Source organism: Podarcis filfolensis (genome assembly GCF_964270895.1).
Source record: "Podarcis filfolensis genome assembly, chromosome: 13".
Taxonomy (NCBI): domain Eukaryota; kingdom Metazoa; phylum Chordata; class Lepidosauria; order Squamata; family Lacertidae; genus Podarcis; species Podarcis filfolensis.
The window spans coordinates 16,059,783-16,082,025 of record NC_139615.1 but is presented as its reverse complement, the minus strand read 5'-3'; the positions used below and the strand labels follow the sequence as shown (position 1 = coordinate 16,082,025).

Sequence of the window (22,243 nt, the reverse complement as noted above, 5' to 3'; positions counted from 1 at the left end):
CAGAAGAGCATTTTAGGGCTCTTGGTTGTACCTTTGCAGCCACATCTTTACCTGCCCAATACCTGACATCAAATGTGGGCCAGGTGGCTGTGGTTTAGGAAGAATGGCATTATGGGTCAGCTAAGGCCTTTAGTCAGGCTTGATGTAGCCCACAGGCCAGAGGTTCCCCACCACTGCCCTACACCCAGGCATAAAACTGGGTAAAGAACATCTGGTTGCAGCTGGCGAATATATGGATGGAGAGTGAGGGTGCAGACCAGCTGCAGAGTCCCAAAGGAACTTCCACAGAATAAACTTGTTGCAAAACTTTCTCTAACTGCTCCTTCATTTGAGAGGATCATTCATTCCTCTTGTTCTCACTGAATGAGGAGTCCAGTCTTTGCCAAACATTTCCCATGGTGGGCTTCTGCCCACCAAAGAGAGAGAAGAGCCACTCATTCAGTCTCAAGGAAACAGCTCTAGGGCACTAGCTCACTCTTCATAAGCAGGAAGTCGGCCATGGCTTGCAGCGAACTATGAGAATTTTCAGCATTGAGGCAACTCTTCGAGTATTCCCTGACGCAGGTGGGGCATGTGATGCCCCTGACATTTTAAAATTTATATTTTATATGCACCCCCCCTAAAGACTGTACGATTGACTCCTGAATAAGCTCCTTCAAGGGCTGTAATTCCAGGTCACTGAATTATCAGGCGGTAATACCACAGACTGAACCAGAAATTAGCAGTACCAGATTCAGAGGCAGCACATCCCTCACTCATCCATGACAGGATTCCCAGTTACAGATGGAATCGGAAGACAGCACAAGGGGGGAAAACACGGAGGCTGGGATGAGAGACCAGGAACTTTCCAAAAGGAGGCTGCCAAGCTGGTGTGACCCCTCCCCCTCCCCTCCCCTCCTGCCTGCTTTGCTCCTCTTAAAAGCAGGTACCTCTTTAAGTTGCTCCTTGCGTAGCTTATACTGCCGCTTCTGAGACTCCAGCAAGTTGCCCAACTCCTTTTTCTGCTGGCCCAAGATATGTTGCTGAAACTTCTTCTCCTCAGCCAGGGCTGCCTTTGCCTGTACAGGGGATGGGTGGGAGAGAAAGAAAGGAAATTCACACACAAAGGAAGGATGAAGAGAGTTTGGCCACGCTCATGGCTGTGTGTGTAGTAGCATAACTCCACGCAAGTGCAGGAAAGTATTTTAAGTGTGGGAGAAAGAAAAGGGAATTGCCATTATAGGGGTGTGGGCAAACCGGCAGAACGTCCAAAGCCAGAGTGGGAAACTGAGTTGGAGTCTAAAAGAGCCTGCCTATGTCTAGCAGAAATAGGCAAATTTGCACTGTTAGCATGGTTTTCAACTCACCATTTTTAATGTGTTTGGGTGGAGAGAGGGGAGCCACTGCTGGCCAGTGTAGACAGTACTGAGCTAGATGGGCCAATGGTCTTGACTCAGTACAAGGTAGCTTCTTATGCTGCTGTGTTGGTATCAGAGGACATCCAGCTTCGACAATAGCCAGGCCTGAATGCCCTGCTCTAGAGCATCAGAATATAGGGAAGGGCCATAGCTCAGTGGTGGAGCTTGCCTTGCATGCAGAAGGTCCCAGGCAGGGGTCTCAACCAAAGATTGAACCTGGGACCTTCTGCATGCAAGGCGAGCTCCACCACTGAGCTATGGCCCTTCCCCATAAGCAAAAGTATCTGCTTTTAAAAATGATCCCAGCAGCAGCAGCAGCTCACTGAAACGATCCCAAAGCACTGAGCTACCCGGTCACAGCTGGGTAGGGAAGGGAAGAGCCACAGCTACAACAGGAGCCAAAGAAGAGACCCTCTCAGCAACAAGCCTGGACCACCCCAAGTAATCTGGTCAGAATGGAAGGGAAACCAACAAGGAGGAGCTTCACTCTTTTTATTGTGGCTGGTTTTTAACACACCCCTCCAGCACACGCAGGGCCAGTGTCAAGAGGCCAGGCATTTGAGGAGGGTCTAGGCACCGTTCCAGGGGGTCCGCTGACAAGAACCCCCTGCGCCTGCTCTTCCTACTGCCTCTCAGCCTGGCCCAGGCAACGGGGCAGCAGTAGGCAAAGGAGGATCCACAAATGACACTGCCTACTTGCTCTCCCTGGCCCACTGCCTGGCAGTCAAGCAAGCGGCAGCAAAGATGAAGAGGAGGAGCAACAGCAGCAGTTGGTGATGATGGTGGCGGCAAGGAGCAAGGCTCGCTGCTGCAAGAACACCCCACCTGTCCTGGGTAATGGCTCCCCCAAACCAGGAGCCAGCGCTGAGCATGTGCTTATTCAACAGCCTGAGGAACTCCACTTTCCTACGGGAGCTCCTCCACTAGGGAGGCCACAAGCTCTCTGCCTTCCTCCGGCCACTTGGAGCCATCGTAACTGTCTCCAACAGAATCTCCCCAGCTCTGGCAAGGCGACCCCACACTAGCGCTCACCTCCTTCTCAAATATAGCTTGGTGCTTCTTGGCCAGTTTCTCAGCCTCAGCAGAGAAGTTGCTGCGATGGGCCTCCAGCTCCTTGTCGAGCCGCAGCTGGTGCTCGTCCAGCTCCGCCCGGAGCTTGTTCTCCAGAGCCAGCAGCTGCTTCTGGTGCTGGCGCCGCATCCGCTTGTAGCCGCTCATCTGGTCCCGCAGCGCCGAGTCTTGCTCGTGCTCCTGGATCTGGCGAGTCACCTGGGGAAGGGTGGCAGGAGGTCCAAGTTAGGCAACCCTGAGTCTCGCAGGCCCCACTGCTTGTGTGCTTACTCCTGAATTAGAGCTGCATCCTGTTAAGGGGGAAGCTCAGCACCACCCTTTCCTGGGCCATCCTCAACACCCTGCCTACAAGAGCCTGTTATCTGAGAACTAGACCTGCCACATCTTGTCAATTAATCCATTTTTATCAAGCACCAACCATTAAATCTGGAACTTTTAAATTATTATAGGTACTGATAAAAGTTGCAGGTAGCAGGCACCACCCTATTTTTACTTTATTACATTATCTTTCTTCCATGAGACTCCAAGGTTTGGCACACAGCTGCACCCCACTCCCTCTCTGAGACTTCCCCCTTCTAACACGGTGCCTGCTGCACCATGGGCATGCATCATCAAAAATGGTGTGGCTCTCTGGAGCTACTTTTTTGTTCATATATTAGATTTATTAATTAATTAAGGAATCAATCCATTGCTTCAGTTTCGGCAGCCCAACACAGAAACAGAGCTTCCTTTTTTTCTCTCCAACAGAATATTCCTAGCCTCCCTTGGTTACAAAGTGTGTTGGGGAAATGCCCCAAAGGCAAGAGTATTGAACATGGGACTTCTAGGTCTCCATGATTCTCCCTCTGCTCCTTTCCCACAATAGGACAACAATAGATGTTAATAGTCCATGACAAATCTTTCCCCCTGGAATCTGTCCATTCATTTTCTAAATGGGTCACTTTGGGGCCAGTTTCCCTCCATCCTGGCACCCTCTGGGGCTGCTGGGAGTTGTAGCATGAAACATGTGAAAGGTGCCAGGTTGTGGGGGCTGCATCCTGAGCCCTTAATACTTCTGAAGGACATGAATTCTCATTTTTTATACAGCTAGCAAGAATCCCATCTCATCTTAAGAAATGAGGATTCAGGAAGCAGAACCTACTACTTGGGAAGAAGTTGTGTAAACCCTGCAGTTTCTGCAGCCTCCGCATAAAAACAAGGTCCTGGGCCATGAACAATGAAGAGACTGAACTTGGTTGGGGGGGGGGGAATAATGCTTTGTCCAAACATGACTTCACCTTCCACTCACCAGAGAAGCTGTACGGATGGTCGCAAAGTGGTCCCGGTTGCGGCAGTAGGCACGGCGCCGGGCAGCTGATGATGAGCTCTGGGGCTCCATCTCAGGCTGGTACGGGTCATCGTACAGGTTGTCGTGGCCCTGAGAAGCACCAAAACAGGCCTGTGAGAAATGCAAAACCTACACGGTTCTAACACCTTCTCTGCCCACCTCTCTTTATGCTGGATGACCTGGGTCAACAGAAAGCGGCACAGCTGTGTGAGGATGGGTGGGACACAATTTATTTACCCCATCCAGTGAGGAGGGAAGTGGCTCCACTGGGCTTAAATTTGCCTTGGTGAGGCAGAAATTAATGTTTTATTCTTCCATGGAAATTTTTCTGTTCTACAGGTTTACTACTAACAATGAATGGATGCCAATTGCAAATACAACTATTAGGCAAGCAAGGTTGGCAGTTTCAAAGCATTGTCAGGGATCATGGGAGTTGGTCCAACGGCATGTGGAGGGCATCAGGTTGCCTACCCCTGCTCTAGAGCATCAGAATATTTTCTGATGATGCAAACTGAACAATGTCCAATGGAATATGAGTCTATGAAAATTAACCTAATTCGTACAGGAAAATTTCCCCAAAATCCCATGTTGTCAGGTGTGTCCTTTACAATCATTGGTTTCTGGGCAGAGTGGGGAACGTGGAATAAATTTATGCTTAAGATGAAGTTAGCTGTGAAGCAACGGGCCTAATAGGCTTTCAGAGCTAAGGACCCAAACCTTTTGGTCTCTACTGCCTTGCTCCCCACCACCATTCCTATCATATTGTGTGAATCCAACCCACGTTCAGAGGTGGGCCACTCCACAATTCATCCACCTGGGCAGGACCAACCTGCGATTCCTGCATCTTTACCACCTCCTGCCGCCACCCACCAGCATAGGAGAGCTTGTGGAAGGCCAGGGCAACTGACGCTTCCTACCCTCCCACTACCAAAGCACATGTATCCTGTACCGGAAGGCGATGGATGACGGAGCTGTTGGAGGTGACTGTGTGCTCGCCTTCCTGCATCATGGCAATCTCAGCCCCATCGTCGTCATCGGAGGCATCTGCCAGGCTGTTGACGCTGCTGCTCTGGCTGCTAGCGCTGATGGACATGCTGGGCACCGAATGGCTACTCTCCATGCTGTTGATGGTGCCTGTACGGTGGAGAAACTGCTCCACCTCCTAGAGTAACATAGAGAGGGTAAGAGGTTGGGGAGGAAGCTGGAGCGGGGAAGAAGTTGCCTTGGGTAACCAGGTAGAACCACTAACCTCCTCCTCTTCTGGTGCCTCTGCATTTGGGCCATTCTGTGCCTCCTGGAAAAGGATTTTCTTCATCTTGCGGTACTGCAGGTTGTCCAGCTCCCGCACAGCATCCTTGGTTCGCTGGATCAGGTCCATGATAACTGTCTGGGGACGTTCCCTCAAGAGGAAGCGATGCTGGGGAAGAATGAGCACAAGGTTGGTTAAAAATGGTTCTCCAGAGCAAGTTTTTCACAAATCCACTTTAACTGGATTAATTCTGTTCCACTAACGACTCAAACTAATGTACACAGTGCACTCCCAGCTTGTCTGGGAGGTGAATCAAAGTGATGAGGAACCGCAAATACTTTGACCAAAACATTTAAACATTATTTTTCACAGGTGGAGCATCTTTTCAACAATGAAAAACAATGGGGAAGATTTGTATAGTTGTATCTTGGGGAACAATGTTGAAGGGAGTTACTTAGGAATGTTGATCCCATGTGACAACTCTCCACCTACACCCCCCACCCCATGTTACCTAGCTAATTTCACGTCTTGGCAGTCCCCGGCATTTGTTTTCCTCTCAATGAAATTTCTAATAGAAAAACAGCTTTCTTCTTCTGCCCTCAGCCTCACTTTCACTGTCCCACAGACAGGGCTGTGTTGTGACCAAAGTTTCAGAGACATAAGTGGACTATGGCTAGAGGAGACAGAAGGCCCCTATTCAGGGCTGCAGCTAAGCTGAGCAGTACCTTGAGCAGCACATCAGAGGTTGGGCGGTCCTGGGGGATCTTCTGCAGGCACGAATCCACAAAGTTCCGGAAATATTCAGACCTGAAAGAAGTAAAGAAAGAGCAATCCAGGAGGCCTGCCTTCTTTCCAACTCCAACCTCAGCTTCTGTCACCGGTCCCAGCTCTAAACCCATCAATCCCTATTTCCAAGGTCCTAGAATGCCTTTAATTTTCATAAACACATGAATTGGGGGCCTTTCTTACCAGTGACTGGACTGGAGCAGCGGAGAATCATTCTGGGCGATGTGGTATAAGGCACTCATAGCATTCATGTTAAAGAGGGGTGGTTTGCGCTCCGCTGGGGATACAGGGACACTGATGTTAACAGCGACATTTCACTTTCCCCCAAGACATTTCCCCTCCTGCCTCCCCCACCTTAAGAACTCTGGCAGCTCCAAGCTTGCCAGGGCAAGGAGGTCCTTGGAGCATGCCTCCTTCTCTATTCCCAAGAGCGCAGCCCATACCAAGTTCGATGCACGTGATGCCAAGTGACCAGACATCCACCTTGCCGTCGTACTGCCCCTCGTCCATGGCTAGGATCACCTCGGGAGCCATCCTGGAAAGAGCACAGTGCACAGTGGCCTGAGATCATGATTCACAGCTTGTTAAGAATCTATAGCTGGCTGGTAGTGAATGTAGTGTCCCCAAATGTCATGGGGCTACAACTCCCATTGGCACCAGCCAGCCAGGTCAACGGTCAGGGATGATGGGAGCTGGAGAGCAACAACATCTACAGAGCCACCTCAATATACGGCATTTTATCTGCAAAAAAGGGCAACCCTCTGCTTCCACGCAGTACCACTTTGCTTTTCTACTTCTCAACATCTCCAACTCTTCCCTCCAGAAAATGCAGGCCCTATCAAATCCACTAAATTCTCTTTGCTTTTCAAGGAACCAAGTTCGTGCACATCGAACCTCACTCCGAATTTGCCCTGCCATATTTTCACGCAAACACTATTCTCCTAATGAAGGGCTAGGCCTACAATTGCTTCTTGCCACAGATCTTCCCGCTTGTCTCCCGGGTCACACAAACATCCACTTCTTGCTCTCTTACCAGTATGGGGTGCCAACAAAGGAGTTAGCGGGAGCAATGATGGAGGCCGAGCCAAAGTCCCCCAGTTTCACTTGTCCTGGCTCAGTCAGCAGGATATTCCCAGCTTTCACATCTCTGGAAAAGGCAAAGCTTAGTAGTTAAGAATTGCACGTGGGAGCAGAGATAACCATGGACTGGAAGGTGGGCAAAGAGGGAAAACAAGTGTGAGAAGCTGGGGGGGGGGGGGAAGCAGGAGGATGGAATCGTGGCAGATGTGTGCACTGAAAACTGCATGCCCGGGGGCGGGGGCGCTAGATGGAGATGGTTAGGGTGAACTGCTTAGCCTTATTCAAGTGGCCAACCTCTTACACAATTATAACCAGATCGCACATAGTTCTAAGTCACAGAGGGGGGCCTACGTGTAAACAGAAGGCTTTCTGCTTCAGTCCTAAAGCAGAGCCAGAGGGGTTTTGTGGTTAGAGTATTGGACCAGGACCAGGGAGAACAGGTGTAAAATCCTCATTCAGGCATATCACTTGCTAGGTGACTTTGGACCAGTCACTGTCTCTAATCCTAACCTACCTTCAGAGGGTTCTTATGAGGATAACATGGGGAGAGGGAGAACCATCTACGCCACCTTGAGTGCCTTGGATGAAAAGTGGGGTGTAAATGCAATAAATAAATGCGTGCAAGGATGAGGCATTGGAGATGTGGAAAAGGGCCTGATGGTATGCATGGTCCCACTCTCCCAACACATGCCAGCGTATTCATGTGGACCCTGACATGTGCTAGAACCCAATAAACAACGGCTTGCAAATTATACTGTGGGGGCTTTGTCATCCTGTCTGTGGATCACGCAAAGGGTATGAGCAACTAAATATACAAGTTAGGATATACAGAAACTCGAGCCACAGAGACCTGGCTTGCAAACAACACTAAGCCTTTGATTGTTTAGCCAAATGTGTTCTCAAGAACTTGTTTTCTGGCAACAAACCATGATGTGAAACCATGGCTAATTATGGTTTGGTGTTATCTCCTTGCTCAACCATGGGTTGTCTAGTGAGCATTAAGGGTGGAGTGGTCAAACTATGGAGGCAGGAGGTAAGAACAGCTGGAAAACAAAGCAAGTTTCAGAGAAATAAGCTCTTGGCTTATTTGCCTGCCTGAAAGATAACCCATGGTTTGTTGAATAAATATTAGTTAAAACAAAGCATGGCTTACCATTATATATGAACACAGCCAGACTATCTGACCTTGCAGTTTTAAACCAAAAGCTGCCATTTGCCATGATTTCTCTAGATGTAAATGGGAGGAAGGAAGGAAGTATACAGATTTTATGGTGCAGCAGCTTCAAGGCCATATTGTGCCCTTACAATGCAGGATGTTTCAAGCAGTTTTCTCTGAAGTTTGCATTCACCTCATACATAAAATTTATTTTCTGTCTCTGTGCTGAAAACTCCACAGGAATCGCTTGCATGAATCAAATGCAAATATGCCTTGATGTGGCAGTTAAAAGTAGCAAATAATTCAATTTAAAATCAGAAGGGTCCATAAGGACTGCACCCTCATGGTAAGATAGGGACATGGCCATTCTGCCATCCAGGCTCCTGTGGACTATGCCTAAAAACAGCATGGGAAGATGTGCGCACACAGGGCAGGACTGCTCATCTCACCTGTGGATCATGTTGTGCGAATGCAGGTACGCAAGCCCCTGCAGGGCACCGTGTGTTATGGCTGCAATCTCTACTTCCTGCAGCGGTTTCTTGTGCACTAGGAAACATGGGAGGGAGGAGAGAGCATCACATATAAGTGTAGGAAAAAGGGATACAGAGTATCTACCCATCTCACATGGTCTTGGGTACTCACCTTCCAGCAAGTCCGAGGCAGAGCCCAGGCAGTACTCCATCACCAGCTGATGGGGTAAGAAGGCAGGGAAGGAAGTTAGCTCAGGGCAGAACATTCCTCTGAACCCCACCTGCCAACCAGTCCCCCAAACCATTACATACCTGGGACTTCCGATTCACTTAAGAACATAGGAAGAGCCCCTGCTAAATCAGACCAAAGGTCCATTTAGTCCAGCATCCTGTTCCCCACAGTAGCCAACAAGATGCCTTCAGGAAACCCATAAGCAGGTCAGAAGGCAACTGCCCTCCCATCCTGTTGCCCTCCTGTCAACTGGTATTCAGAGGTATACTGCTTCTACACATGGAGGTTCCATTTAGCTATCATGGTTAACAACCACAGAGAGTCTTATCCTCCATGCATTTGCCTAGCTCCCCCCAAGCCATCTTAAAGCAGCAGCCACAACCACATCATGTGGCCATCACTTCCATGAATGAATTTTGCTTTGTCTGTAAAAATCTCTCTCTCTCTCTCTCTTTTGTAAGATCCATACTTGCTCTTTAACCTAAGCAAGAAACCCAACCACCACTCAGACCCCTCCTGCACCCATCCAAAACCTCCATTGTTCAAAGATCAGAAAATCTTCCCGGAACCCAAAAGGTTAATGTGAGCAGCTTCCCCTTTCATCTTACCCATGCTGTATGTTCCCGTAGATAGCAGCCCTTGTATTCAATGGTGTTCGGGTGCCGCAGCTTTTGCAGAAACTTCACCTCTTTGATAATATCCTGCCATTTCTGGAAGATACACAAAAGGGTCCTGAGCATGGAGAAGCCTGAATTCCAGATGAAGGAGAGAATGGGACAGAGCCCAATGGACCCAGGGCACTCTCAGTCGGTCTAGAGACCAAGGGAACTTAATCACCAAGGTCCGCTGGCAGGGCAGCTGTGACTAGTGTTGTCAGAAGAGGGGTGAAGCACAAACCTCGTTAGACTGCTTCCCACTGTAGGACATTTTCTTGATGGCCACCACTTCATTGTTACGTATGTCTCGGGCCTGTGGAAGGAACAGAGTGTCAGGAAGCTGTTGGGGGGCGGGGTAGCAATGGCCAGATTCAGAGGCAGTCAATTCAGAGGGCTGAGCAGAAGCCGGCTTCTCTGCCTTGAAAAAGTAATGCAGATCAAGAGGGCATTCTCACACCCAGAGATGTCCACCGGTCAGAGGCATGTTGGGAGTAACAGGAACCCATTTCATAAGAACGAGAAAGGAAGCCTGGATGAATCTGACCAAGAGTCAGTTCACTCCAGATCCTGTTTCCCACAGTGGTCAACTAGCCCATAAGGGGTTGGGGGGAGAGGCAACAGCCCTCTCCAGTTGTTGTTCCCCAGCAGCTGAAATTCAGGAGCATACTGTTTCCGAACCTGGGGCGTACATGCAGAGGTTATAACTAGTAATCTTCTCCACAGGGAGGGAAAAGAGGTGTGATACTAATGAGTGAGAAAGGAGCTGGAGGGCATGCTTTAAGTGAGCCTAGAGGGTGTGTTCAATTTCAACAATATCGCCCCACCCCACGCCTTCAACACTCACAAAGTAGACTGCTCCGAAGCTGCCATGACCAATCTCCCGCAGGTCAACAAAGAGCTTTTCGGGGTCATCCTTGAAGAACAGTTCAGCCACCTCAGGGTCCTTCAAGCTGCCAGCCCGGGCATTAGACGGCATGGCGGCCGTGGAGGAGGCTGGGCTTCACCTTCGCCCTTCTCCTAAGGTGGGGAAACAGAGGTTAGCAAGCTCACCAAGGGTAAGACATGGTCTGATAGGACACACAATGAGGCTACCTTCCTGAAGTTAAACATATCTAGGCCTGATCAGTGAGGGGACTGGACCGGGGGAGAGGCATCTAAGGATCTCATGTAGGTTGCCTTGAGTTCCTTAGTGGAAGAAAGGCAGGTTATAAAAATATATCAGACTCCCTACAAAAGGGCCATTCTTTTGCTAAATCAGCCAGGATGGGGAATCTTCCACAGCTGCATCCAATCTAGTCACTGCTCATACAGGACATCCTTCAAAAAAGAATCCAGGATTCGCAAGTTCCCACCCACAAAAATAAGAGAAGTGGTGTAGAATGGTAATCAAGAAGAAGAATTTGGAAGGGGGGCACCAATGCCAGCAAATGGGGTAAGACTTCATAGAGATCAGAGAAGATACAGCTGTTTCTCTTCTTCATGTTGTGCTCCTGCTGCACTAGCAGCAGCATTCAATTGGGAACTGAAAATGTACTGAATTGGGGAACTGCATGCACCCAAAACTTTGCTTATCACTAAGTTTTCCAACTTTTCTGCTCTAACCACAACAATATACCCGGGCAAGCAAATTTCTTTTAGAAAATAAATTGCAGGCTCCAATTCTTCCTAAGAAAACTCAGGAGTATCTCCCTGAGATACAATACACTCTGACTCAGAGCACACTTGTCCCTGCTGCTTTCCCAACTAAAATAACCTCCATTACTTGCTCCTTCTATGACAGGATGAAAGTTCTTGCTGGGTTTTCCCTCTTCAGTGTGGAAGGACTGAACATGCTTCAGCTCCACGGACTTGCATGCGCAGTGCCACCTTCCCCTTGCAGTGGGCAAAGACCTGCATGTACAGCAGCCACATTCTCACAAAGAATTGCCTCAGCTTAATAAACTTCTTTCTTGCTTTAGTTTCCCTTCTGCTCTTGTTGAAAGTCAAGTTAGGGAGGAGGAAGAAATGAACAAGAACTTCTTTAAAGACTACTTCTTTGATGGAAATTACTCCCAAGGATGTATAAACAAAACCAAAAAGAAATAATCAAGCCCAACCCTTCCAAGGTTGCTTTTGTGATTTGACTATCTTGTGCTGCTTTTCTTAACAATTCTTTCTAGATCAGGGATGGATGGGGAACACATGGACCTCCAGAGGTTGTTGGCACTCAAACCCCTATCAGAATAAGCCAATGGTTAGAAATAATGAAAGTTAAATAGTCCACCACCATCTTGAAGGCCACAGGTTCCCCATTTCCTTTTCTTGGGTAAACTGAGGTCAGTCAGTTGTGAGGGGCTGAAGGGAATTATGGGGACATGTAGCAAATGAGACTTTTGAGAGGCTTGCCTTGGATTTTACTGGGCTTGGTACAGGAGAAGTGGACTAGGTAATTTATTTATTTCTAAGATTTTATACCTGCCCTTCTCCAACAGGTTCCAGGGTGGGTTACACTATTACAATATACGGTTATAAAAACAGTTAAGACCATTGCAATGATAATAACGTAGTAAATCCTCTCTGAACGGAACAGAACAGTATAAATCCAACAAAAGTTCAGTCCCCAAAAAACAAAGGCCAGGGCAAAGAGGCATGTCTTTGACATACAGCGAAAGCTGTCCAATGAAGATGTTGCACACAACTCTGTGGGGAGGGAGTCCCACAATTTGGAGGCTGCCACAAAGAAAGGCCTCTCCTGGGCCACTCTTCCCCACACTTCAGAGGAGGAGGATACCAAGGAAGCCCCTCTTAACACCCAACAACTTTGGAAGGGGTGGAGGCAGTCTTTCAGATATTTGGGGCCTGAGCTTTTTAGGGCTCACTAATGTGATCACCCTGAACTGGGCCCAGAGACCAATAACCCTGTACACAGGAAGCATGGACAGTACAGAAGTTGCTTACTCCTCAATAGTCCTCAAAGAGGTGCTCAGAGCTGTTCACCACCTGGAAAATATCACCTCCATCATGCAATTTTACGTTAAAAGCTTCCCATCCACATATGAAACAGTTGTATGTCACTACGTTGAAATGTTTCACCTGCAACACACTGCCCCAATTGGTACATCTATGGAGTTTATTTTAACCAAGGCCTTTAAGATTAAAAGATGCAGGTGGCATAGAAGTAAAAAAAATAAAAGGGGGGGGGGGAGCAGAAATACATTTCAGATTGTAAGCCTGCAGGCAGGGGCTGTCTTGCAAGCTATTGTATGCAAGCCACTCCAGCAGACTTTTAGGTTGAAGAGTGGGGTACAAGTGCTCTAAATCAATCAATAAATTCTATGGCAAGATGACCCATACTTCTTGATGTGGCTTTATAGTGTACAAGAGGCTGAAGTTTCTAAAAGAGAACACAGACAAATCCAGGCAGCCTAGACTTTAGCTCTAAACCCTACATCAAACAACTCACATTTCCAGACATACCAACCTAAATTCCCTGGGAGAGATCCTTCAGCAGGAGAATGTGTTTGCCGCTTGCAGTAGCTGCAACCTATGACCCTACACTAAATGGGAAGACAGGTGGACAGCCATGCTGCCTCCCACCCTGGCCCAAGGGAGACACTCCCAACATGGGTACCCTGCTTCCCAGAGGGGGAACCTCACTATTTTGGAGTCTATGCTTAATGCAGGTATAAGCCACTATTCTGACCTTATTGCTAACCACACCCTGGCAGGCTGGGTACTCTTCATCTTTGCTCAACACAAAAGGCAAGAAAGAGGTCTGTAAAAGTTGGCACCAGCTACTCCCCCCCCCAATACCACCTCTGAAGGCTGCAAAACTCCACAGTGATCCTTTGCAGGCCTCCATCAGCTGAATGAACCAGCAGGGTATTCATATAGGCTAAAGCATCTTGTATGTCTGGACTGCGGATCCATTCCTTGCCCTTGACATTAGTCAGCTGGATGTAACCCCCTGGAGTCTTTGCCTATGGGAATGGGTCAGGCTGGGCTGGCTAGATGAACATTAGAAAAACAAGGCCCATGGCCTTTGCCTTTTGAGGGGCACCAACCTGCATCTAAACTCCGTATGCCAAAACAAGTTTCTTGGGGTACCTCTTCACCTTCTGGGATGGGCAGAGCTCATTGAACCAATTCCCCTCCTCCACCCAATGAACAGAAAAACAAGGAAATCAAGAGCCTGCAGGCAGGCCATGTCAGCGAGAGGAAATCCTTGCATTGTTCAGTTGCTTCCCAGGGAACAATCCAAAGCAAAAAGGCAAATCACAAGGCCAGCCTGGCAGCAGTAATGCGGGTAGGAAGGCATCCTTCTGCTGTGCCTCACTTCACTAAGCAAAGCACAGAATTTAACCTCTCAAGTTTGGTTTTGAGGTTCCAGGCTAAAGTCAACGGAACAGGGTTATACAATGAATTCAGAGAAGTCATCTAGGGCTACTCCTTACACAGAAAGAAATGCCCCCTGCAGCATAAGCTGTATTGTCTGTATAAGGAGAGCAAAAGTAGATCAGGCTCTCACCCAACATGGAACAGTAGACCTGCTTTCAGGTCATCAGCAGGTCTGGATGTCACATTTGACCCAAGATGTGCAGACTAAAAGTGGAACCAGTTTATAGGCCTGTGACTCTTAAGAGTCATGCAAGATTTTGCTGCTTCTGCTTTGGGAGGCTGAAATTAGATAAAGAAAGCAGCAGTTACCATTTGCCAGCATACTTCTATGCCACTTTTCCAGGAGTTCTTATGGCACTTACCATCAATGCACAAAACACTTCCAATAAACACAAAAAGAATATATAATCTTTAATAATCTACTGTAATATAACTATTAAAAAGGACCTGTGCTAGAGGGTTAAGAGCACTCCTGATGGCATGGCTTAAGGATTTCTTCTCAACTGCAGAGTGTAACACAGGGATGGGGAACCTCAGGCCCCTCAGGCCTCTCTATCTGGCCCTCAGAACTTTCCCCAGGCATTCCCCTCTCCCCAGGCAACTGCTCTCACTGGCCCTGCTTGACTGCCTGTGTGTTTCTGCCTGGCTGGAAGGTGTCTTTGAACTCTGATAATGCCTCTTGCTTGCCTGGATGGCAGAAAGAGAAAGGGGAGTGTGAGTTTTTCGTAGAAACTAACCTACTGTTCAAAGGTCGCTCTGCCCACTTTTGCCTCCGTCCCTGTGCACCACCAGCATGTGACCCTCAGAAGGCTGCCTGGAAAGAAAAGCAGCCATTGGGCTAAAAAAGGTCCCTCATCCCTGCTGTACCGGATAAGCACATTTGGAAAGGAGTTAACCACCCAGGACAAACAGCACACCTTGCTTTTTCTATAGCATGTGCTTTGGCTCACTTGCTCAATCCAGCTACAGTGAGTTATGAAAATTAGTCAGGAAGCTCTGACACAGGACCTGCTGCCAGTTTCAACAATCAGCTTGCAGAACACACTACCCAGAATGACATTTGCCAAGGGTGGGTGGACGGACATGTTGTGAAAAATTAAGTGTCTATCCAAAGTCTGGGAGATGGACCCTTGACTTTAATGTCTTTCCAGCTCCTACAATTTAGAGGACTGCAGATACTGATCCTGAATTCTTCTGTTCATTTTCACAAACTGAGGATGTAACTTGAGGATCTCCTGAAGAAAATGCACCTCATATGCCTGGATGGCAAAGAGGGGTAGCAGATTTCTGACAGGGAGTAGCAACAAGCTTATTTATTTAGCTGGGGATGCCAACATGCTCAGTAGGTTGACAATGATGGGCTCAACTGTGCAGGAAAAAGGAACAAAAATGCATTACCTAGTATATAATTGTTATGTGTGCTTGGAAAGCCAAAATTGGTGAGGTTGCCTCTACTCTATTTTACCACCTGAAATATATCAAGCATTGAGCTGTTTACACTGCATTCTTTAAGATACAGAGAGTAAAGAAAACAGAAGAACTAAAAGAACAGCCTGATTATTCTGGGTTTAATCAGTGAAACTATATACAGTGAAAGCTGGTTAGGAGAAAGTCTTAAGAGAAGTGGTCATGAGGCCTCAGGCCTAACTTGGCAATTAAAGCTAGGTAACGTATGACAGCAGACACTTGGCAACAGTGAAATGTAAAATCCTAAGGCAGATTTTCCACAAACATAAAGTCTTTAAATCGCAGGTGGAAACAGATACACTAGGAGACGGTAGCATTAGGCTGCTGAAGTTCCATTAAAAAGTGAAGAACACATAAACTCCATCAGGTTCTCCCTAATGCAAAACATCATCAGTGGTGGGGATATGGAGCAAGGAAGAGCCATCTGAACCTAGAGAGGAAGGGGCCAGAATTATTCAATACCCACAGGTGGGCTTTAAGTATTTGAAAGCAGGATAATGCCACAGTTGTGGCACGTGTGGATCTTTCCACACACCCAAAATCAAGAGGCCTAAAGATCACCTGCCTGCAACACTGGAAGCCACAATGTCTGGTCTGCTCCCAATCTCCAAATGTTAGCCACTGTCCTTTGTGGTAGTGGCAGAGAAGCAAGTTGTGGGTTTTCTTTCTTTCTTCACTGGACCAGTAAATGCTTTTAGACAGCACCTTGTGCCAAATACCACCAATGGGCAATGAAATACTATCACAGAATGAAAGAAAGGACAGACTCTGGTCCAGTTTGTTGAACTTACTCAAGGGAGGCCGCTGCACCTCCACAAAGGGCTTCTGATCCCTTCTCCTTACTTAAGCCTCCAAAATATTCACACGTCGCCCATTTGGATACCCTCTTGATAGAAACGTAGGAAACGCATTAAAGCTCCAGCCACAAAACAGCAGAAGAGCTGCCCTTCACCTGTTGCTGCCCTCTTCATATTTGCTGGCTTTGCACTGCAACTACAAGGATTATAAAATGCTTATTAAAAATTATGGCAGCAATTTCTATATTAAATAGATGTATACCCTGTCTTTTTTCCATCATGGAACTCAAGTCCCCAGGCACTCTTGCCATCCAGGAACTAACCAGGCCCAGACCTGCTTAGCTTCAGCAAAGCTACAGCATCCTGGGTCCACAGAAGCACATCTCTGTTCTGTTAGGGTTCCTAGTCCTTCCTTCCCAGGCAGCACAATCCTTTGACTGTTTACTCAGAAGCAACTCCTACAGTGCTCAATGGGGTTCATCTCAATTAACTATACAGGGTTACAAATCATACAGTGCCATCCTACACGCCTACTTAGACCTAAGCCCTTCTGAATTCAATGGGACTTACTCCAGGTAAATGGACTCCAGCCTTAAAGTCTCTTTCCTAAATATTATGAAATACCCTGTCCTGGCCTCTTTCCTTTCAGAGGTTCTAGGATGCTTTCATTCCAGGGGGTCTTCTCCCCCGCACTACCAATTCCTTCTGTGCTGGAAGAATACAGGGCTTACTGAGTAACCTGTGCGTAACTCAGAAGCAAGCCCTAGGGGTTGTATTCTACCACAACAGCATGACAGAAAATAATGCTTTGAGAACACAATGCAGTCATTTCCAGAGATTTTGCTGCAACCATTAGAAAACTATTTTAAGAAAGAATTGGAAGGAGTTCAGTTACCTTAACAAATGCCCTTCCCCGGCCGGAAGAAAATATTGCATTTGTCCAGACTACTGAGGTGATTTAGTTTTGCATACCCTGTCACATATGTTAAGCCCATGGAAAGGCCTGTAGTCATGAGACAGACTCTCACCAAACCAGATTCAACTGAAAACTAAAGGCAGAAAACAAGACTGGTGTTGGATGTTATAGAAAGCACTTCCACTTTTCGCAAGTCCTCCATAGTGTCCAAAGGGGAACTTTTGTATGTGTCGAGGGGGTGGGGTGTGCGTGTGTGAAAGAGAGAAGTTCTAATCGTATCTCAAGCTTCTACATGTGTCCTTTCAGACATTATACTGGAACTCTCATTCATTCCTCTGCTTGCCAGCTCTTCTTAACAACGTATTCTCTGACAAAGGACAAGATCAAAGTTAGAAACTTTGGGCTGTTAAATTTATCTGACCAAAGAGTGTTACCAATTATTATTTTATGTCACATCGTGGTGAGATGTGCAAAAAGAGGCAGCCTCTTAACACAGAATCAGCAGCCACAAATATAGAAACAATTCCACCTCCCCTGAGTAGTGCCTGGGCAAGAGGGGTAGGATGCTTTTATTCTTAGTCTGGGTTGGCTTGTTTGCAGTCCTTTGGCTCAAAGCAACACTTTTGTTACACCATCATAATCATCTTTTTAAAAAAACATCTGAATATTCCAGGATAAAACTTCTCTCATGATGACATGTCCAGCTGAAAGGAGGCTCATGATTCTGTTTTAGATTACTGGAAGTAAGTGTATTATAATCAAGAACATAGGTGGGGAGAATCCAGCAAAGGAAAAATCCTAAATGCTCATTGAGAAGTCATGCTCTTTGTAGCAACAGGGGCAGAACCAGGGTTTTAAATGGACACGTGTATTAGAGGAATGGGGCTGCAATTCTAACCTCACTTACATGGGAATAAGCCCCGCTGAACTCAACAGGACATGTTTCCAACTTGTCACAGAAGTGTGCTGTAAGTCAGAGAAACTGGAAAAAGTGTTGGTTCTTTTCCTTTCTTTTGAGCTCTTGATATAATTGAAATGACCGAATAAACATATGTGGACAGATTAGTAACTTTGGGGCATTCATTTGCAAGGCTGTCCCCAACTAAACAGACTAAAATAAGAGTGTTACTGGTCACAAGAGAGAATCAGCTGGGTTAAAAGTCTGAGGAGCTCCTGTCAACAAAAGAAAAGCAATTTATCCCATTATCTCGGTGGCCAAGCACTTCAGAAAGAGCCTTCAAAAAAATATCACAGGAAAAGCTTTGTCAAAAAGCAACCAAGTAGATACTGGGCCCCATCTTGCATGATAAAACTACTGCCTATTAGGACAGTGGATGGAGGAGCCCCAAAAGCATCATCCTTGATAGAAGCATGCCACACAAAACCTTTCCTGAAACCTTCTGGAATGATGTTCAAGCTACGATGAAAATTGTTGGATGCACACCACAAGAAACACCCCTTATTCTCAGACTCATTTTGAATTCCTACCTTAAATTGGTATGTCCCAGAGCAATGTGCAATCCCTTGAGGTGGTAATATTCCCAACTCCCATTTTTTGACCCAGGTCAAGCAGCAATACAATCCACGAAAGTGGAGGTCTTGAAACTTGTGTGCTTTGTGTTAATGGGCTTTATAAACATGCCATCATTCATTAATTGATTTTCTGAGACAAGACATGTACAGAAATCTAGACTGCTGAAGACCTCTTCTTTAAAGGTACTAGCCCCCATGTTTCTAGAGAGATATCTGAAAACAGTGCTGGTCCACAGGGTGGGCAGGGGGAGAGAAACAGACAACTGCCATTGCTCAAGGAATACAGTACTGGTTTTCTCATACCCCGCTGCTTATAGATACTGCCTCCTAACGGCACCTTCACACCACCAAGTACTAAATAATGCTCAATTTACCTAAAACTCTGAATTAAATGTGAAACTCCTGCATATTAACAGAATTGAATTTTTTGTACAGTGTTATACTGAATGCTGAATTTTATTTTCCTCTCTGTGGAATATGGGTTTCTTTGACATTAAATCCTTTTCTGGTTTCCCCTCAGAATACAAAAAGAGCAGGCCCAGTGGGAAGTGGTCCCTGTAGCTTAAAAGGATGTCAAATTGAACACCATCCAGCATTTAGGACAAGCCATTCATCCTCCTTCCTTCCAAGTGGTCATGTTAAACCTCATTACTCTGCAGTATCTGTGTGAAGCACCCCTGCAACCAAATACAGTTCCACCATGTCTTCCTCCTAACCCATTAAAAACACACATACAAAACTTTTGGTAGCGTGCTACATTAAAATCCAACCCCAGACCACAAGCCAAGGGCAATCATCCCATTTCCCCAAAATTCACTCCTGGTTGCATGCTCAATATTTACAACAAAGTTTCAGCCTGAATGATGATTCCTAGGGAAGCCAACAGTAGTCCATCATGTTAACCTACCTTGATAATACCTACATCCCCAATCTTGTCATCAAATATTTAAGGGCATAAAAACAGGCCTCTAGGTTTCCTTAAAAGCTGAACAAGACCTAATGGAGAGGAACAGGACTAGGAGCCAGGGGCTCTTAGTTGCATAGTCAAGAAATGAGTCTAGCAGTCATAGTGAGATGCAATTGCTAGGTTGCAAAGGAGGTTTTTGGGAGGGATGGGGGGGTGGTATCAGCGTTTATTCTCAATAAAAAGAAGACAAGGATTTGAGGTGGCAGAATGGAAACCCAGGATCCATGTTCTGGTGAACAGAACTCCTGGCTTCTCCAGAAGAGAGAAGTGGGGCCCAGATGTGGCAGGGGAAAGCTGCAAGTTGCTACTTCTTCATTAAGCCTTTAGAAGAAGAAAATGAGTTTGTGGTGGGGTGGGAGGGCGTGTGCTTCTCAACATAGGAGGCATGATTGTTGGGGGAAGGCGGGGGAAGCAGACAGAAAGAAAATCGGATTTCCACAAAATTGGTGCATACAACCTCTTTGTTCTGCAAACGTTCATCTTCTGTTATCTTCCCAGCCTCCCCACCACCACCACCCAAACACACATCCCTTCACCTCTCCCCTGTATCAGTACGTTCAGGTCTCACCTGTAAGTCTCGGCAGCTGCCTTGATACTGTTCCCCTTGCGGCTCCAGCTCCAGGATATTGGGGGTGGGGAGTACACCCCCGACCTCCTCCTCCTCTTCCCCAACTCCTCCAATCAAGGAAGAGGGTTTAGAGGGAACTGTCACTGGCTCCCCTGGACGAGGGAGGCCTCTGCGTAGGAGACATAGGGCACCTAGAGTATCTCCCTCTCTCTGGCTTGGCTAGGGAAGAAAGGATCCGCAGAAGCGAAGACGTGCAGGGGGCTCTACTTAAAGGGGAAGGATGGGGGCATCCCTTTGAAAAGGTGAATGAGGAGTCTCCCAGCAGACCCAATTCTACGGAGACTCTTCAGGGCGGTGGGGGGGGGAGGGAGGAGAAGAGAGAATATCCCAATTTAGAGGAGGGGAAATCTCTATCAGACAAGAGGCCCTACCGACAGACGACTCTTTGGGAAGCCTATTAAGGGAAGGAAGACGCGGGCTAAGTGGGACGTTGCAGCCCCTGTCATATATTTCAGGTGGGGTGAGCTATAAAGGACCCACAGGTAATGGATGCGGAGGGGACTCAGGCTTGCACCTCCGAAGCGGAACGCGCCACCGCCCTCACGGGGAAACTGGGGCGGGGGGTCAGGAGGGGCCGGGGCGGGGTGGGGTGGGCGGACGGGGGCGGGCTGGTCCTCCAGGAGCCCCAGAAATCCTCCAACGTCCAGGGAGCCCTGCGGGGCGGGGGGCTGGGGGAAGGGAGGGGCTACCTCTCTACGGCAGAGGGTGTGGTCGGTGATGTGGAGTACTGTGGGGATGGGGGGCCTGGCGCTATCCGGCCCCCCCTCCCCTCTCTCGCCTCCTCGGGCTCCTCTGCCTTCTCACTCACTCACTCACTCCAGTTGTCCCCAAATCCAAGATGGCGCCCAAGGCAGGAGCCAGACCGGAACCAAGGCAGAGAGAAGCCCGGGCGCATGCGCATAGGCGGCGGCGCGCGGCGGAGGAGAGGGCGCACGCGCAGTGAGCCGTGGGAGGGAGCCGGGAGAAAGCCGCATGCGCAGCGGACTGGACACGCGCCGAACGCCTTTCCGAAGCCAAGGAACGGCCGCATGCGTAGAGCGGAGCGGAGACGTAGCGTACGACTTGCGCCTTGGTAAGGGCGTTCTGGAGAGAGAGAGAAAGTTAACCGAGCATGAGCTGTGAGGGAACAAGGTGTTGCTGAATGAGACAAAGCGCATGTGCACTAATAAAAGGGAGGGAGCGAGCAAGCCGAGTCACGAGCGAGGGCCCTGCGTTCATTGGGTTGCTGCGGCGTTCATGGGCGGGACTGTGGCTTTCCTTGACAATACGAAAAGAGTGCGGGCGGATGTCTGGAACCGGGCCTAGGGGCGAAGAAGCCGCGCCGGGAGGAGGCGGGGCTTCGGGAAGGGCGAGGGCAAACAAGGAGGTCGGCGTCCTGGTTGGCTGAGAGGAGAAAGAGCTGTTCAATGAAAGGAGTCAGATTGGGACGGCACATGCCCTCCAACCAGTGTTGATTGGAACATACGGTGGAGGCGGGATGTGATTGGTAGCTTGGCGTTGTTGGGGGCGGAGCTTCTGGCGCTCAGCTGTTACTGGGGCAGGATTCCGAAAAAACAGGCGCGCGCGCGTAGGAAACAGGCGAAGGGACGACAGCTGTCGAAGGGGAGGGGGAGGAATAAAGGACGCTGTGGGCGACCGTTAAAGCGTCACTGAACGAGCGCGCGGGCCCTCGCCCGAACCCCTCTGGAGGAGGGCGGGGTCCGGCTCCCCTCACTCGACGGAATGTTCAGGTGCCGCGCGGTCTCCCTAGTGTGACCTTTCCCTCGCCTTATATGGGAACAGCAGCACCTTGGCACCTGCGCAATTGGGACCAAGGCGAGCTATAACCGCCCTTTCTCAAGGGGGCGGCGGCGGAATAAATCGTACGCCCTTTTGGCCGTAAATTTAAAACCCCCCAAAACAAGCAAAAACGAAAAGGCGGCAAAATAGAAACACTCCAAAAAATCTTCACAAAACCGAAAGGCTCTACCTGCTCTGGAACAACCCCCTCCCCACAGTGTCACGTGATTTGGCCTCGCTTGTTGACTCCGCGGATGCTAATGCAGCACAGCCTGTACATTGTTAAGCCCGGTGACGTCTCGGACACTGATTGGCTGGGCTGGTGCATTGGCTGGGACAGTTCAGAGCAGATCGT

General features: G+C 48.2%; 1 protein-coding gene across 3 annotated transcripts in view; it reads right to left on the bottom strand.

The window, feature by feature from the left end:
* TAOK2 (TAO kinase 2) overlaps window positions 1-22,155 on the bottom strand; it is a 39,164-nt gene extending 17,009 nt beyond the window's left edge. The window contains exons 1-16 of one of the 3 annotated variants that reach the window (XM_083581879.1): window positions 22,079-22,155; window positions 20,050-21,192; window positions 10,269-10,441; window positions 9,666-9,737; window positions 9,377-9,478; window positions 8,709-8,754; window positions 8,516-8,612; window positions 6,864-6,977; window positions 6,274-6,365; window positions 6,014-6,107; window positions 5,770-5,851; window positions 5,045-5,212; window positions 4,745-4,957; window positions 3,757-3,885; window positions 2,430-2,666; window positions 930-1,058 (exon numbers count right to left, since the gene is read on the bottom strand). In XM_083581879.1, the coding sequence (XP_083438005.1) occupies window positions 930-1,058; window positions 2,430-2,666; window positions 3,757-3,885; window positions 4,745-4,957; window positions 5,045-5,212; window positions 5,770-5,851; window positions 6,014-6,107; window positions 6,274-6,365; window positions 6,864-6,977; window positions 8,516-8,612; window positions 8,709-8,754; window positions 9,377-9,478; window positions 9,666-9,737; window positions 10,269-10,400 (1,707 nt within the window). In that variant the 5' untranslated portion in view covers window positions 10,401-10,441; window positions 20,050-21,192; window positions 22,079-22,155. Of the gene's footprint in view, window positions 1-929; window positions 1,059-2,429; window positions 2,667-3,756; window positions 3,886-4,744; window positions 4,958-5,044; window positions 5,213-5,769; window positions 5,852-6,013; window positions 6,108-6,273; window positions 6,366-6,863; window positions 6,978-8,515; window positions 8,613-8,708; window positions 8,755-9,376; window positions 9,479-9,665; window positions 9,738-10,268; window positions 10,442-20,049; window positions 22,028-22,078 lie in introns of those variants that run through there. The other 2 variants (XM_083581878.1, XM_083581880.1) reach the window with 2 other exon arrangements.
* Window positions 22,156-22,243: the final 88 nt, after the last annotated feature.